Source organism: Artibeus jamaicensis, unplaced genomic scaffold (genome assembly GCF_021234435.1).
Source record: "Artibeus jamaicensis isolate MK-2021 breed Jamaican fruit bat unplaced genomic scaffold, CSHL_Jam_final contig_1526, whole genome shotgun sequence".
NCBI lineage: Eukaryota > Metazoa > Chordata > Mammalia > Chiroptera > Phyllostomidae > Artibeus > Artibeus jamaicensis.
In genome coordinates this window covers 336,414-350,587 of record NW_026521297.1, presented here as the reverse complement: position 1 = coordinate 350,587, position 14,174 = coordinate 336,414, and the positions used below count along the sequence as shown (strand labels likewise).

General features: G+C 59.9%; 2 protein-coding genes across 6 annotated transcripts in view; both read right to left on the bottom strand.

Annotated features, from left to right (window-relative positions):
- The window catches only part of SLC8A2 (solute carrier family 8 member A2), a 28,819-nt gene extending 24,413 nt beyond the window's left edge, over positions 1-4,406 (bottom strand). For 4 of the 5 annotated variants that reach the window (XM_037155140.2, XM_053668215.1, XM_037155137.2 and 1 more), the window contains exon 1: positions 4,282-4,406. The gene's annotated coding sequence lies outside the window, so the exon portion shown is untranslated. Of the gene's footprint in view, positions 1-1,621; positions 1,690-4,281 lie in introns of those variants that run through there. The other variant, XM_053668210.1, reaches the window with a different exon arrangement.
- A 2,369-nt stretch (positions 4,407-6,775) lies between these two features.
- On the bottom strand, positions 6,776-13,489 carry KPTN (kaptin, actin binding protein). Its single transcript, XM_037155131.2, has 12 exons — positions 13,156-13,489; positions 12,731-12,813; positions 12,544-12,628; positions 12,401-12,455; positions 11,328-11,403; positions 11,153-11,226; positions 10,817-10,926; positions 10,654-10,731; positions 9,867-9,942; positions 8,982-9,117; positions 8,710-8,886; positions 6,776-7,720 (listed from the first exon to the last, which is right to left on the bottom strand). The coding sequence occupies exons 1-12, from the start codon at positions 13,376-13,378 to the stop codon at positions 7,604-7,606; spliced, it is 1,290 nt and encodes a 429-aa protein (XP_037011026.2). The 5' UTR covers positions 13,379-13,489; the 3' UTR covers positions 6,776-7,603.
- Between the last annotated feature and the right edge of the window lie 685 nt (positions 13,490-14,174).

Sequence of the window (14,174 nt, the reverse complement as noted above, 5' to 3'; positions counted from 1 at the left end):
AAAAGACACGACAAGATAAAGACAGACGCGCAGCAGATGGGAGCCTCACTCGGCCCGGCCACTTCGGGAAACGGTAGCCAAACATTGCGCAAACTACGACTCAGCGATTCCGCTCCCGGGCGGGGACCCAAGAGAAATAGGTCATGTGTCCACCAAAAGACACATACGAGGGCCTTCATGGCAGCTTTATGGATAACAGCTGCCATCATGAAATAACACAGATACTTTTCAGCAGTAAAAGGGAGAAATATGTCAAGGGGTGGGGTGGGGGGCACACCGTGGAATACTATACAGCACTGAAAAGGGAGTGGGCTTCTGCTACACCCAATGACACAGATGAATCTCATAGACATGCAAGGCACAGAAAACGCAGGCTGAGCCCTGGCTGGTGTGGCTCAGTGGACTGAGCACCAGCCTGCAAACCAAAGGGTTGCTGATTTGATTCCCAGTCAGGACACGTGCGTGGGTTGTGGGCCAGGTCCCCCAGTAGGGGGCATGCAAGAGGCAAGCACACACTGATGTTTCTCTTCCTCTCTTTCCTCCTCCTTCCCCCTCTCTCTCAAAGTAAAGAAAGAAAATCTTTTTAAAAGCAAACAAACCAAAAACACAGGCTGAATGATTTAGTCGGGGAGGCAAGCTGCTGAAAGTGATTCATTAGGGTGATTCTGACATTTCTGACTCGGCCTTTCCTGCTCGGAGTCTGCGCAGTGGTAGCAGCTGGGGTGTCTGTGTGTCTGTCTGCCTCAAGTGGGGCTGTGCTGGAAGACCCGCCCCGCATCTTTCCCTCTCCTGGGGGTCTCTCCAGTACCCCTGATCTCGGTGAGCTACGTGGCACATGAACCCTGTTTGGGGGGTTTTGTTCCGTTTGTGGGTATGGGGTCTCTCCTGTTTTAATATTCTCTTCTTGCCTCGGGTCCTGGGTTCGAGTGGCTATCTCTCTGTTTTGTCCAGGTCTCCTTTGAAAATTGCAAATCCGTTTGGGTCTCTCCTCTGCTCAGAAGCCTCTCCGGCTCGCTTCCTGCTCAGAGCACCGCAGCCCTCCGCCCGGCTCACCACCAATCCGCCTCCGGCCCCATCTCTCTCCTCACGCAGTCGGCCCCAGCCACACTAGCTCCTCACTGGTCCCCCGACATACACACCGGGCAAGGTCTTGCCTCAGGGACTTTGCACCTGCCGATCCCCTTTCGCCAGACTGTCTTCTCCAGCTGTCCACTCCCTCTGCCCCTCAAGGCCTCCACTCACACGTTGCCTGCCCTGCGCTTCCTGTTCAAAACGGCACCAGCCCCCCCGGAGGAGTCTGCAGCCATTTCACAGATGAGAAGACCAAGGCTCAGCCGGGGGCAACAATGGGCCCGGAGCCTCCCAGCAGCGACTCTGTGGCTCCCAATGTCTCTCTCCAGGAGTGGCCCAGACCTCCAGCTCCTCCGCCCCCTGCGTTGCCATGCCAACCCAATAGGCTATAAAAAAAGGAAGTGAGAGAGGAAGGGAGGGGTCCTCCGAGCCTCCACCAACCCCGACCCCTCTCCATCACCAGCCTCATTTCTTCCAGCATCTTCCATTTCTGTCTGAAAAAAGTTCTTCCCAGAGTCTAACCCACAGCCTGCTCCCAATGCACACCCACCTACTCACACACTCCCGGGCAGGGGGCTGGCTGGCTGCTCCGGGAGAGAGGGAGCAGCAGCGTGTTGGCAGAACCTCCCTGGGAAAGGAGTGTGTGTGTGTGTGTGTGTGTGTGTGTGTGTGTGTGTAGGCGGGAGAGGGGGGTGATTCTTAAAGGGCCACCGCACAATTAGCCTCCATCGGCAGGTCCTCTAATGATATGTCTAATTAGCAGCCCCCTAATTAGCAACGACTTAGGCATAATTACAAACCCACCAGGATCCAAAGCAAAGACTCATGCTTTTCCCCCACCCTCCTCCCCAGCTTTCAGGAAGAACAAGGGCCACCTGGGAGTCGGGAATCCATCTACAGCGTCTACTCCCCTCTCTCTCTCGTGGAAGGGGCCGTGGCCTGGGAAGTTCCCCCCTCTGTCTAACCACCTGTCCCTCCCTCTGTCGCCCTCCAGGGAGGCCGGGGTCCTGGAGAGCTGCTGTGCCCGCTCTCCCTGCCCAGGGGCTGGAGACAACAGCCGGTCCAATCCCCTTTCCTCAAAAACCTGGCTGCCTCTCACAGAGGCCTTCGGAGAGGAGAGAAAGCACAAGATAAATATTTGTGAGATGAACAGCACGAGGTCTGAGTCCTGTCCCCGGGGACAGCCGGGGGCCCTCCCTCCTCCAGGTTCCTGCCTCTGCCTCTCCCGCTCCATCAGCAGCACCGAAACCTAATCTGGGTCTGGAATCCAGGGGCAAAGGGATCAGGTGGAGGCCAGGGTGGGAGCCGGGCGGGCAGATGGCTGACACCCTCTCCCGGGGCTCTCTCTCTCTCTCTCTCTCCACTGCCGCGGGCTGGCGGCCAGCTGGGTCATCCCTAGAGAAAGGTCCAGGAGGGGTCCAGCCTGGCATGAGGGAAGGGTGGACCTGACTGTGCTGGCGGAGGGGGCAGGGGGTGCCCGCTGCTCCTGAAATAAATGCGGAAGGTGGGGAAGAGATTTGTGAGGTGGGGACCCGGGCTTCTGAACATGCACGCTTACTGCCTCAGGGGGAGCCTTGCACCCTCACAGCTGGAGATCACACACACACACACACACACACACACACACACACACACACACTGCTCAGTGCTTTAATACGCCAATGGGTAAACTGGGTAAACTGAAGTCTAGGAGGGAAAGAGCTTGGCCAAGCCACACAGCTTCAGGTGAGGGGCAGAGCAGAGATGGCAGCTCAGTTTGTGGGACTCCCACGCTAGTGCCCTTTCTCACCCATCGGGGGCCACGGGTGGGCACCCGAGGCCTCGCCCCACCCTGGCGTGGGCTGCACATTCAGGTGCACCCCTCCCCCCTCATCGCCCACTGTCGCCCACCTCCTCTGGGGCCCCTTCCCTCCAGGAAAGAAGGAAGGTATTGGCCAGGGACCTCAAGACTCAGAAGGGCCCTCTCGACGCCGCCAGTGGGTGGTGGGGTAGCTTTTGAGGTCCATCCCCACAAGAAGACAGGACTGAATGGGGTGCGTGGGGTGGAGGCGAGACTGCAGGAGGGACTGGCCTTGGACCTAGTGCTGTGCCCGGAGTAGGAAAGCTGCTCAGAAATTGTGAAGAGGCTGAATAAGTCGTGAATGGACAAACAGCAAGAGATGCGGAAGTCAGACTGCAGGCAGGACTGGTCTGCTCCATATGAGGAGGAATGGGGAGGCCACAGGGAAGAAAGGGCTGGCTCCACCTGTGCTGCAGAGGGTCCGGGTGAGACCTCTTGAGGTCTCAGAAACCTGACTGGCCTCAGAAAGCCGGGAACAAGTGGGGAGTTCCAGGACTCGGTCTTCCGGGAGGAACAGGGTGCGCGCCGGCTGGATGGGTGGGAGGGAGCTTGTCTGCAGAAGGGAGAGGAGTTTGGGGACTCCTCACCTTCTGGGGGAGCCCACTCTGCCGGGAGGTTCTTGTTCCTCCGGGTCCCCCCGCTGCCAGGGGTGGAGGCAAAGGTGTGCGGGAGAGTTAAGAGAAGGAGGAGGAAGAGAGAGAGGTGGGGGCCAGACCCCGAGAGACAGAGGGACAGGGGCAGGGAAGGCGGAGGAAGACACACACCCTGACGTGGGGACAGACAGACAGAGCCACAGGAAAGCTGAGACAGTGGAAACACACAGAGATGGCGAGAGAGGAAGGAGGACTTATGTAGACAGAGACGGAGCTCTGGGAACGCACAGAATGGACCGGGCACCGGGAGACGCGGGCGGAACCAGAGCCCAGAGAGACGCAGGGAGACGGAGAGTGGCGCGGAACTCGGAGAGACAGGCGCGCACCCCGCAGACTGGAGACCCCTGGGAGACGCGCCACAGACGGGGAGACCCAGACACAGGAAGTGGGGGGCGGAGGTGGCGCGCTCCAGAGGGGGGGTGTGGGGGGGCTTCCCCAGACCTTCCCCAGACGGCGTGGGCTGTTCTCGTCCCCTCCGTGCCCAGGAGGGGCACCCCCACCCAGCCTGCCATGCTCCCTAGAATGCAGGAGGGGCTGAGACATGGGGTGCTGCTGGCGCCCCCACCCCGCCGAAGGGCCCTGGTATCCCCCGCCTAGACTCTGCAGCCCCCCACCCGCCATAAATGAGTTCAGGGAGAAGCGGCCCCGGGCTCCACAAACGCCCCCCTCCACCAGCCTGGGCAGACACATGCCCCCACCGCTCTGGCGGTCTCTTACCTGCAGCTACAGCCTGGGAAAGGTCCCCCCAGCCCCGGGAGGGCAGTGGTGGGTGACTCTGCCTGACTGAGAGAGAGACAGAGAGAGAAAGAGAGGGAGAGAGGAGCTGGAGACTGAGAGAGAGAGAGCGGGGGAGAGGGGAGGGAAGGGGACCGAGGGAGGAGAGGAGGAAGGGGGAGGGACACGGGGGACGGGGAGCTGGCGGCGAGGGAGGAGGAAGAGGCGGGGGAAGGGAGGCTGCCGTGGGCGGGGAGGCTTGGGGAGGGGCCTGCAGGGGCCGCGACGGGAGGAGGCGGCCTCAGCCTCCCACCCACCCACCCACCCACCCACCCACCGGCTTCAGCACCACCGGCAGGGACAGCGGCGGAGGGCGCTCGTGTCTGTCATTTCCGAGGCATCCTCCGCCCCCATCCCCAACACACATACGGTCTCTGATCCATATAAGGGTCAGAGACGCAAGAAAAGCTACAAATAGTTACAGGCGCTCAGAACTGGGCGGAGGACAGGCATGTTTAGCCGGCCAGATCCAAATTCACAAGCCGGGCCGGCGGACAGAAGCCTCAGGCCGGCCAGCAGCAACCACGAAGGCACCCGTTAATAATAATACCAGCAGCTGCTGCTCACACGTCCTTACCACGGGGTCAGGCATTGTTACACTCTTCCGAATTTTTTAAAAAATATTTTATTTATTTATTTTTAGAGAGAGGGGAAGGGAAGGAGAAAGAGTGGAAGAGAAACATCCATGTGTGGTTGCCTCTCATGCGTCCCCTATTGGGGACCTGGCCTGCAACCCAGGCATGTGCCCTGACTGGGAATCGAACTTTCGACCCTTTGCTTCACAGGCCCGTGCTCAATCTGCTGAGCTACACCAGCCAGGGCTCAGTCTTCCAAAATTTTTATAAGCACTTGACACATGGACACAACTCACCCTCGTACCAACCCTGTGAGGTAGGTACTATTAGCTTTATTTTACGGAGAGGGAAACCGAGGCACAGAGGGACATGTGGCTTTGGGCTCCAGCAGGGGTGTCCGACCTTTTGGTGTCTCTGGGCCACACCGGAAGAAGAGTTGTCTTGGCCTTACACTGAATACATTGTGATATGTAATCACAAAAAAAATCTTGATGCTTTCAGTAAATTTATGATTTTGTGTTGGGTCACATTCATAGCCATCCTGGGCAGCACTCGGCCTGCGGGATGCGGGCTGGACGCCTCTGTGACTACACTTTTTTTTTAATTCTCACCTGAGGACACTCCTTTCATCGTTTTTTAGAGAGAGAAGGGAGAGAGGAAGAGAAACATCGCCGGGACCGGGGATTGAACCCACAACCCAGGCAGGTACCCTGACCCGGAACTTGCCACGTTTTGGTTGGAGGGTGATTCTCCAGCTGTGCTGAGCCACACCCACCAGGGCCAGGCTCCACCCCCTTCACCTGTCACTCACTACACAGCCTGGGGCGGGAAGTCAGAAAGCATACTGTCCTTTTTTTTTAACTTTATTTTTTAGAGAGAGGGGATGGGAGGGAGGGAGAAAACATCACTGTGTGGTTCCCTCTTGTGCGCCCCCTCTTGGGGACCTAGGCAGCATCCCAGGCATGTGTCCTGACTGGGAATCGAACAGGAGACCTTCCAGTTTGCAGGCCGGCGCTCAATCCACTGAGCCACACCAGCCAGGGTGGTGGCCCAGGCCCTTGAAGACAAATTCAAGCGTCCCGAAGTGGACACGTTTGCACACTCCCCTCCTCAGGGTGCGCATGCTTCACAGACCCGCACCATCACCAACCAAACTCGCCCACAACCCCACTCCTGCCCAGGACGAAGGGGAAGGAACAGGTGGGCAGCAGGGGGGAGGGACCCTGATCGTGAGGACGATGCTCCGCTCCCTGCTATTTCCCACGCTTGAGCCTGGGTTCGGGGGAGGTGAAGACAGGGCTTCTGAGAACTGGCGGGCTGCCTCCCACAGACCACTGCAGGCGACCGGCAGCTTGGCTGTCACCGTCGGTGCGGGGATCAGACCATCGGGTGGACTTCCACGGTAGCAGGCAGGTGGCCAGACTGACCTCTCTCCCTCAGGAAGCGGAGTCCCACCCACCCTCTGGCCCCGGGAGGAAGGAGCCCACCTTCCCCACCAGCTTGGATCCTGCTCAGGAATTCCTCCTGGACCCTCCTGACCCTGATTCTATCGCTGGGCTCTGGTGGGGGAGGGCGGAACTTCTTCTGTCACCCTGGCCCTCCAGGGTCCCCGTGATGTAGGCCTCTGACCCCTTCTCCTGGTGCCACAGAACGAGGTGATTCCTACAGCCAGGGGCTGCGGCCACCAGCTGGGTCTCCCACTCCCTGGACCCCAGTCCTCTGGGCTTTTCATTCAGGACTAGGTTCCTTCCCGGCACGGTACACCCCCAGTCCTTCCTCAGTACTCCGTCGTGGGGGTCCAACTGGGCTCTAATCTTGGCCCTCGGCACAGAGTCGAATCATGGTATTTTTTTAAAGACTATTTATTTTTAGAGAGAGGGAAAGGAAGGGAGAAAGGAGAGAAACATCAATGTGTGGTTGCCTCTCGTGTGCCCCCTAATGGGGGCCTGGCCCGCAACCCAGGCCTGTGCCCTGACTGGGAACTGAACTGGCGACCCATTGGTTCACAGGCCGGAGCTCCATCCACTGAGCCACACCAGTCAGGGCAAACCGCCGAGATTCTGGCGGAGTCCGGCCTCAGCCTTCTTCACAGGGGTCTGGCCTCAGACGCTCGGGCTCCCCAAAGCAGTCCTTTGCGCCACCCTTTCCTCTGAGACTCAGTTTCCTTGTCTTCCCACTGGGACCTCATCTCAGATCCAGAGCTTCCTGCCAGGGCCCCGCCTCGGGCCCTTCCCTCACAGTCCTGCCTTCCCCACAGTGGCCTGACGTCGGCCCTGCTGTTGGGCCCGGGCGAGTCTTCCCTCCGAGGTCTGTGCCGCCGTCTCTCCTCCGTCCCACCTCTGGGTCTCCCCCACCCTCTGTTCTTCTGGGCGCGTGGCGCGAGACCCAGGGTGCCAGGCTCTCGCCCGGCGCTCGCTGAACAGAAGGATCAAGACGGCGGAGAGTTCAGTTCCTTTGGGCGTGTAAATCATCGCTGGCTGGCCAACCGGGGGCACAAGGGGGGTTGGGTGAGCCCATCCCATTTTCCAAGGGGGACACTGAGGCCCGGAGGAGTGTCAGGCGAGGTCGCAGGGCAGCCTGGGGCGGGACTCACAGCTCCGGCCCCCGGGGACCCGGGCAGACCACTCCCTCCTTCGGGGTTCTCCCCTCTCCAGGAAGGGCTGCAGGTGGGCGCCCCCGTGGGTGGGTGCTCAGGAGGCCGGTGTCCCAGCAGGCCCCGGGCCCAGCCTCCCTGGCTGGTGTCTGCTCTGCTCCACTTGGCGCCGAAGCCGCGTCAGGACCAGCTCCGAGGCCTGGATCAGGCTGTGCTGTGGGAACAGGGAGGAGGAGGAGGGGCTGAGAGCTGCAGGGGTGCAGGGGTGCAGGGGTGCGGGTCAGACCGCCCCAAAGGCGGCCCGGAGAGCAAACCTCAGCGTGGGGGTGGGAAGGGGTTGCTGGCAGGGTGGAGGTCAGACCCAGTGGGGACGGCCTTGCGTGAATTCCCAGTGGGGGGAGCAAAGCCCTGACCCACCTGGGTGGAAGGGGGTGGGATGGATCAGAGAGAGAGAGAGAGAGAGAGAGAATGAATTATGTGGAGGGGCCTGACCACTGAGAGGCTGAGGTCGGACCACGGGGCAGAGACAAAGGTGACCCCGTGGCAGAAAAGGACAAGCCCACGGGACAGAGGAGGCACAAATGAAGTGGAAAAGAGAGGCTCGCGTCCCCCTATGAGGGACAGAGTTAGAGCGTGGTCGGGGAGTCTGAGGTGGGACCTCATCGAAGGGGCAGAGGCGATCTCAGGGAAAGGGCTTAGAAGTGACCGCAGTGCTGACAGACGGTGGGAAGCGGATGGGGCGGGTGGGGCAGTGAGAGGGAAGTCCTGCCCCCACTGCCCGACTGACCTCTTCCCCTGCGGTCTGGCTGGGACCTCCCCACGGAGCTCCCCGTGGGGTACGACCTGCGTCTTTTCCCCCCCGAGGTCGGACCTCAGCCCCAGCTCTGGGGGACAGACCACAGGACAGACCACAGGACAGCCCACAGGACAGACCACAGGACAGCCCAAGCGGAGCCTCAGAAGGGGCAGCCAGGCTGGACGCGGGCAGAAAGAACCCAGGCTAGACACCGTGGGAAAGGATCCTGGGATGGACCAGAGGGGAGGAGAAGGGGATGCCGGGTTCAGAAACAAACGTTCACTGCGGCCTCAGGGAGGGGGTGGGCCACGGGGAGGTCAGAGGTCAGACCCCAGTAGTTGGACGTGGAAAGGCAATGGAGGTTCCGGGCTGCCCCGTCTGGCTCTGCTCTGAGGGACCCCAGCCACCTGCAGGATGTGCACGCCCTTCAGAGAGACCACAGCAAGCTCCTGCAGCCCATCCCCCGTCAGGTCCACGTGCGCCATGGCCAGCAGCGGGCTGGGGAAGCCCCGCTGCCAAAGGAGGCGAAACCCAGGCTCGGCGAGTCCGCGCTCGGGGCCGCAGTACTTGTAACAGAGCAGTTCCTGTGTGTGTCGGGGGCAGAGGGGGCTGAGGTCACACAGGGTGAGCGGGGCAGTGGAGGGGTCAGGCAGGTGTCAGTCCCGCCCTCGGGTCCCACCTGTCCGTAGGTGGCCACCAGGACTTCTGGCTGCCCGTCCAGATCGATGTCGGTGACCAGGCCACAGAGGATACTGTCAAACTGGTCACTGCCAGGCAGGAGAAGCTGGTCCTCAAGGCCCCGGGTCAGCAGGTCCCTGAGGGTCCCCACCGAGGGGGGAGGCTGAGGTCAGGCCGCAGCACCCACCACCCTCAGCGCCAGGCCCCCGGCTGGGCACCCACACCGCTCCACTTGGAAAGTCTAAACACGCAGTTACCCATGAACTCCAGACACCCTCAGCCCCAACCGGGTCACCTTCATCTCCACCGCGGGGCACACACCCTCTACTCTGAGCGTCCCCATCTGCCACTCCGTGTGTGGAGCTCACTGGCCCCCGGAGGCGGGGCCATTTCACTCCCAGATGGAAACCTGTGTGGTTCCCTTGGGGGTCTAGACACCCACACTGTCCCCGTGGAGCCGGCAGAGCCTGGTCCCCACTGGGACATCCTCACTGCCCACCAGCGTGCCCCAGCCGCCTGGAGCTGGCTCACCAGAGCCGAGGAAGTTTCAGAAGCCTGCAAGCCTGCTGGCTCCACGCCAGCAGCCAAAACCCTGAAACCCCGCCGTGGTGGGGGTGTTTACACCACAGGAATGGGCGAGTGCTACAAAGCAGCTTTTCTCACCAAGAGGCGGCTGCGACCCATTTGCAGAGTGGACACCTCAGTGCCCGCTCCACACACCCCCTCCGAGTTCTTCCCTTAAACACCCGCACCCCCTCCCTAAACACGTTTCCCTGCCCAGCCCCGAACAACCTCGCCCGGGGGTACTTTCTGCCGAGAAGGCCGAGGTCAGACCACAGGGCAGAGGCGTGAGGTTAGACGGCCCCCAGGGGCCCCAGCCCCTCACCGGTACACCACGGCCGGCTCCAGCATGCTGGCCACGAGCACGCTGTACTCCTCCCGCGGCGGCCCGTCCTGGGTCTCTGGGGAAAGGACATAGTGGGGGGGGGCAGGTCTGAGGGGCAGGTTCCAGGCTCCGCCTCAGAGCTCGCTCCCCTCAGTGAGCGATGTGGGCTGGACCTTCGTGCTCTAGAGGTGGGGTCAGAGGTCAGACCACGAGAGGGTGACGGGTCGGACACCAGGAGGGGGAGGAGCAGGTGTTAGGGGATGGGAGAGAAGGTCCAAGGCCACGACAGCCGAGGCCACAAAGGTGGGTGACAGCGGGCAAGTCCAAGGTTAGACCAGAGTCGGAATGACAGTGGGAGGAAGAAGAAACATCAGCCTGGGGGACAGAGGGGGTCAGGCCAAGGCCGACACCAGTGAAGGGCAGACGGCGGTAAGATGGACAGAGCGACGTGCGGGGACAGGGGAGACCGCGGGGGGTGGGACAGCGCGAGTCCTCAGGAGGAGCCTGGGGCTGGAGCACAGCCGGAGGCGGAGTGAGGATGGAGAGGGGAGCAGAGTCACTGCGCAAGGGGTGAAGGTCAGACACCAGGGTAAAGGGGGACGTCCGCCGCAGGTCTCAGATGACAGCACGGAGGCCGGAACCGGAAGCGACAGTCTGAGGGTGTGGAGGGGAGTGAAGGGACTCGTTGTGGCTCCGTGGGAGGGACAGAGGGCAGGGTGGCAGGCAGGGTACAAACACAGGCGAGGGGAGCCAAGCCCGCGGAGCTGTCCCCATGTCCAGAGCTCACCCGTGGGGGCCGAGAGTCTGAACACGATCACTCGGGAGATGGGGCCATCCTGCAGGACTGTCCAGGTCTGCAACACCTCTGCGTGGAGGGTGAGCACTCAGGGCCCCGCCCCTCGGCTGCCCGGCCCCGCCCCACGCCGGCCCCGCCCCTCACCCTGCCTGACCTCGGCTCTGCTGGTCCACGTGGGCCACGCGGACATAACCACTCTGACAGCCGAGCGCGGAGAGTCGCCGGGACGTGCCCGGGAGGTTGTGGACGTCAAGCCAGAGGACGCTGGTGGGTGAGCGGGCGGAGAGAGGGGCTGCGGGCTGTCACTGGGTCCCAGTCCCACGTCCCCAGGAACATCTGGCCCTGCTCGGTAGCCTTGGGACCCCGCTGCCGCCCGATCTCTCTGAGGTACTCCTCACTGCCCACTTTCTCTAGGGGTCCATTCCTGGCCCCCAACTGCTCGGAGGCCCTGGCCCTGGCCCCACCTGGCTGCTTTCGGGGGCTCTCCTACCTGCTGGTCAGGTCTGTGAGCTCTGGGAAGAGGTTTTCCACAGGCTGTTCCTCGAACTGATGGAGCCCCTCGTTCTGGGGGAACCAAGACCCAAGCCCTGCCTGGAGTCAGTGGCCAGCCCATGAGGGCCCAGGGGGGCTATGCCCACCAGGTACCTCCCCGCCCCCCACCTCACCTCCTTGTAGAGATGAATGGCTGGGTCGTTCCCACTCAGGAGAAACACGGTCTCCAGTTGATCCCCGACCTGGACCCTGGAAGCAGAGAAATCTAGGACCCCACCGTGGCAGAGCCTGAGTGTGGCTGAGAGTGTGTGTAGAACCCTCTTGCAAAAATCCCTGTGTGCAAGAACATCCTGGGATCGAGCCGGCCACTGGTCCCAGAGCTAGAACCTCAGGATGCAGAACTGCACGAGGAGTTGCAGGCCAGTGCCTTGTGTTTTGAGAGCCCTCATTTGCTAGCACCTTCATTCAGGTGTGATTTGGAAATGGCACAAAGAGCTCTAGAATGGGTCGCAGAAGCCCAGGACACGAGCACCTCTTTATCCAGAAGTCTAGCGCTCTAGTTCTGTTATCTGTCTCCTTTAAGACGCTGGAACTTTTAGAAACTGACACCAAGGATGTTCTGACTCAGAATGGTAGATCGCCCAAATGCTAGAATCCAGAACATCAGTGTCTAAACTCTCACCTGCTGGGCCAGAGGTTGGCAAACTGTGACCCCACAGGCCAAATCCAACCCAGCATGTTTTTATAAATAAAGTTTTATTGAAACGCAGCCACCCCCTTTCATTTACGGTCAATGGCTGCCTTTCTGCTAGAGTGGCAAAGTAATTGTGACAGACACTGGCCCTGAAAAGCCTCCTATTGGTCATCTGGGCCTTTGCAGAGAAAGTTTGCCGACACTCAGAATTATCAAACTGTAGGACATTCAGATCTTGGGATTTCCGAGCTTGTAACTCTAGAAAATAGCACTTCTGGTTCTTGGAATGTCCAAATCCAGAACACCAGAACCTGAAAATTCGAGATGGCTGGTAAGTAGGTACTCAACTAACTCGCCGATTATCTAGTTTGGCAATAACAAAAGGGTAGCCCATCAGCCAAGTCTGGTCCACGCACACCTTCAGTGCACGGGGCTCTGGAGAAATGAAACTAGAATCTGAGGGTCCTCCGACAGGTTTGCGGTCTGGTTGGCTGGCGCCCCTCCCCCGCAGGTGCGCACGCTCCCTATTGTTTCACGCCTGCGCTCACTTACTCTGCATGGCACAGCTGGAAAGGGGTGAAGCGGAGCTCCAGGTTCAGGCAGCTCTCTGCAGGGGAGCACAGGCAGGTGGGCGCCGGACCCCCAGGGGCCCCTCCCACCTTCTCCACGCCTCCTTCCCTCCAGGCCACACTTACGGGCAATGGAGTCCAGGTTGTACTCAGAGCCAGGCTCGTAGTCACAGTAAATGTTAAGGAAGGGGCTGCCTTTGTCCCCTGAATCCTGGGGAACGAGAGGTGGGGTGGCAGGAGGGACTGCGGTCAGACCCAGTAGGCTCCACCCCATGTGTGAGGAGGGAAGAGAAGGGGAGGAGACTCTGTGTACCTTGATAAACGTGATCCCCACGACCAGGCCCTGCTTTGGGGGCGACTTGTTGAAGGTGTCGATGGAGACAATCTCGGCATCCACTGGGACGGGATAGTTCAAAGTTCAAGTTTCTGGCAGACTTAGAACCACAATACCCCCAGTTCCTGACCTTTAGGGCTCAGTAACTTTGAACCGCTGCAATTACCATGACTTCTGAATTCTGGAGAGCTCTGATTATCATCACCGTGGTGGGAGGAGTTCGGAACCTAACCACTTGCAGGCCCCTGACATCCCTGCGCTCTGACCCCAAAGCCCCCTGATTACCAGCTTCGACCCCCTTCAGTCACCCTGGTCCCATTTGCCCATCAATCCAGCTCAGGCACAGCCTCAGAAGCCTTCCTAACACCACCTTCCCGGCCCCCCGACGCCATAGCGCCACGCACCGGGTATGTAATTGAACTGCAGCTCCTTGGCCACCGGCCGGATTTTCTGTCGGAGGTCTTGGTAGCGGAAGCCCAGAACCTTGCCTTTAAGGGTGGCGGCCAGCAGCTCTCCGCGCCCGCCCGCGCCACCCGCCAGCCCGTACACGTTGCTTTGCGACGAGAAGCGCGTGAAGCTATCCTCGCGCAGCGGGCAAGGCTCCGCGGCCACGGCCGCCTCCCCCATCACGCACCGCACTCACTCAACCCCTGCAGCCCCCGCCGTGGTCCGCCCACCCCGCCCACCGCTGCCGAAGCGACCTGGACTTCGCGGAGCCCACTAGTCACGCAACCTGACGACTGTACGGAAGCTGCCGTCGCTGCCCTTTACCAAGATGGCCGCCAGCCGCGCTTCCCACGGGACTGCCCCAACGCGCCTGCGCACTGTTTGGACCACCGTAAAGTTGAAAGTATGTGTCAGGAACTGCTTAAGCCCTCCCCATCTGTCAATTTATTTAAAAGTCACGAAGCAGGCCGAGGTAGTTACTGTGTTTAATAGATGAAGGAATTGAGGCACAGAGAAGTAAGTAACTTGTCTAAGATCGCACACCTAGTAAGAAACAGTAGTAAAATCCAAACAAGATAGCTTCATGGTTTAGTCACATATCTTTAAAAATGGTAAAATGTATTCTTACCCCAAGGGAAAGAGATCTAGCCCTCTGTCCTGACAGAAAACCTCCTCCTTTACTGAGTGGCTTTTTCACGCAGGCCCTGATTATCCCATTGATGGGATAATTGATAATTGATAATTATCCATTGATAATTATCCCATTGATTATCTCAGTGATGTAACCTTGTGGTTACAGTACATTGGTTTATTCAGCGTTTATGGGGCACTTACTATGTACCTTCCCAAACTCACTTTGATAACTTTTGCAACACAGGGGCTTATTTATTTGCCCAATTCATAGAGGATGAAATTGAGTCTCAGGGAGAGCCAGTCCCTTGACTGACAGGCTGGAGAGTGGTGGACAGAGTGTTAA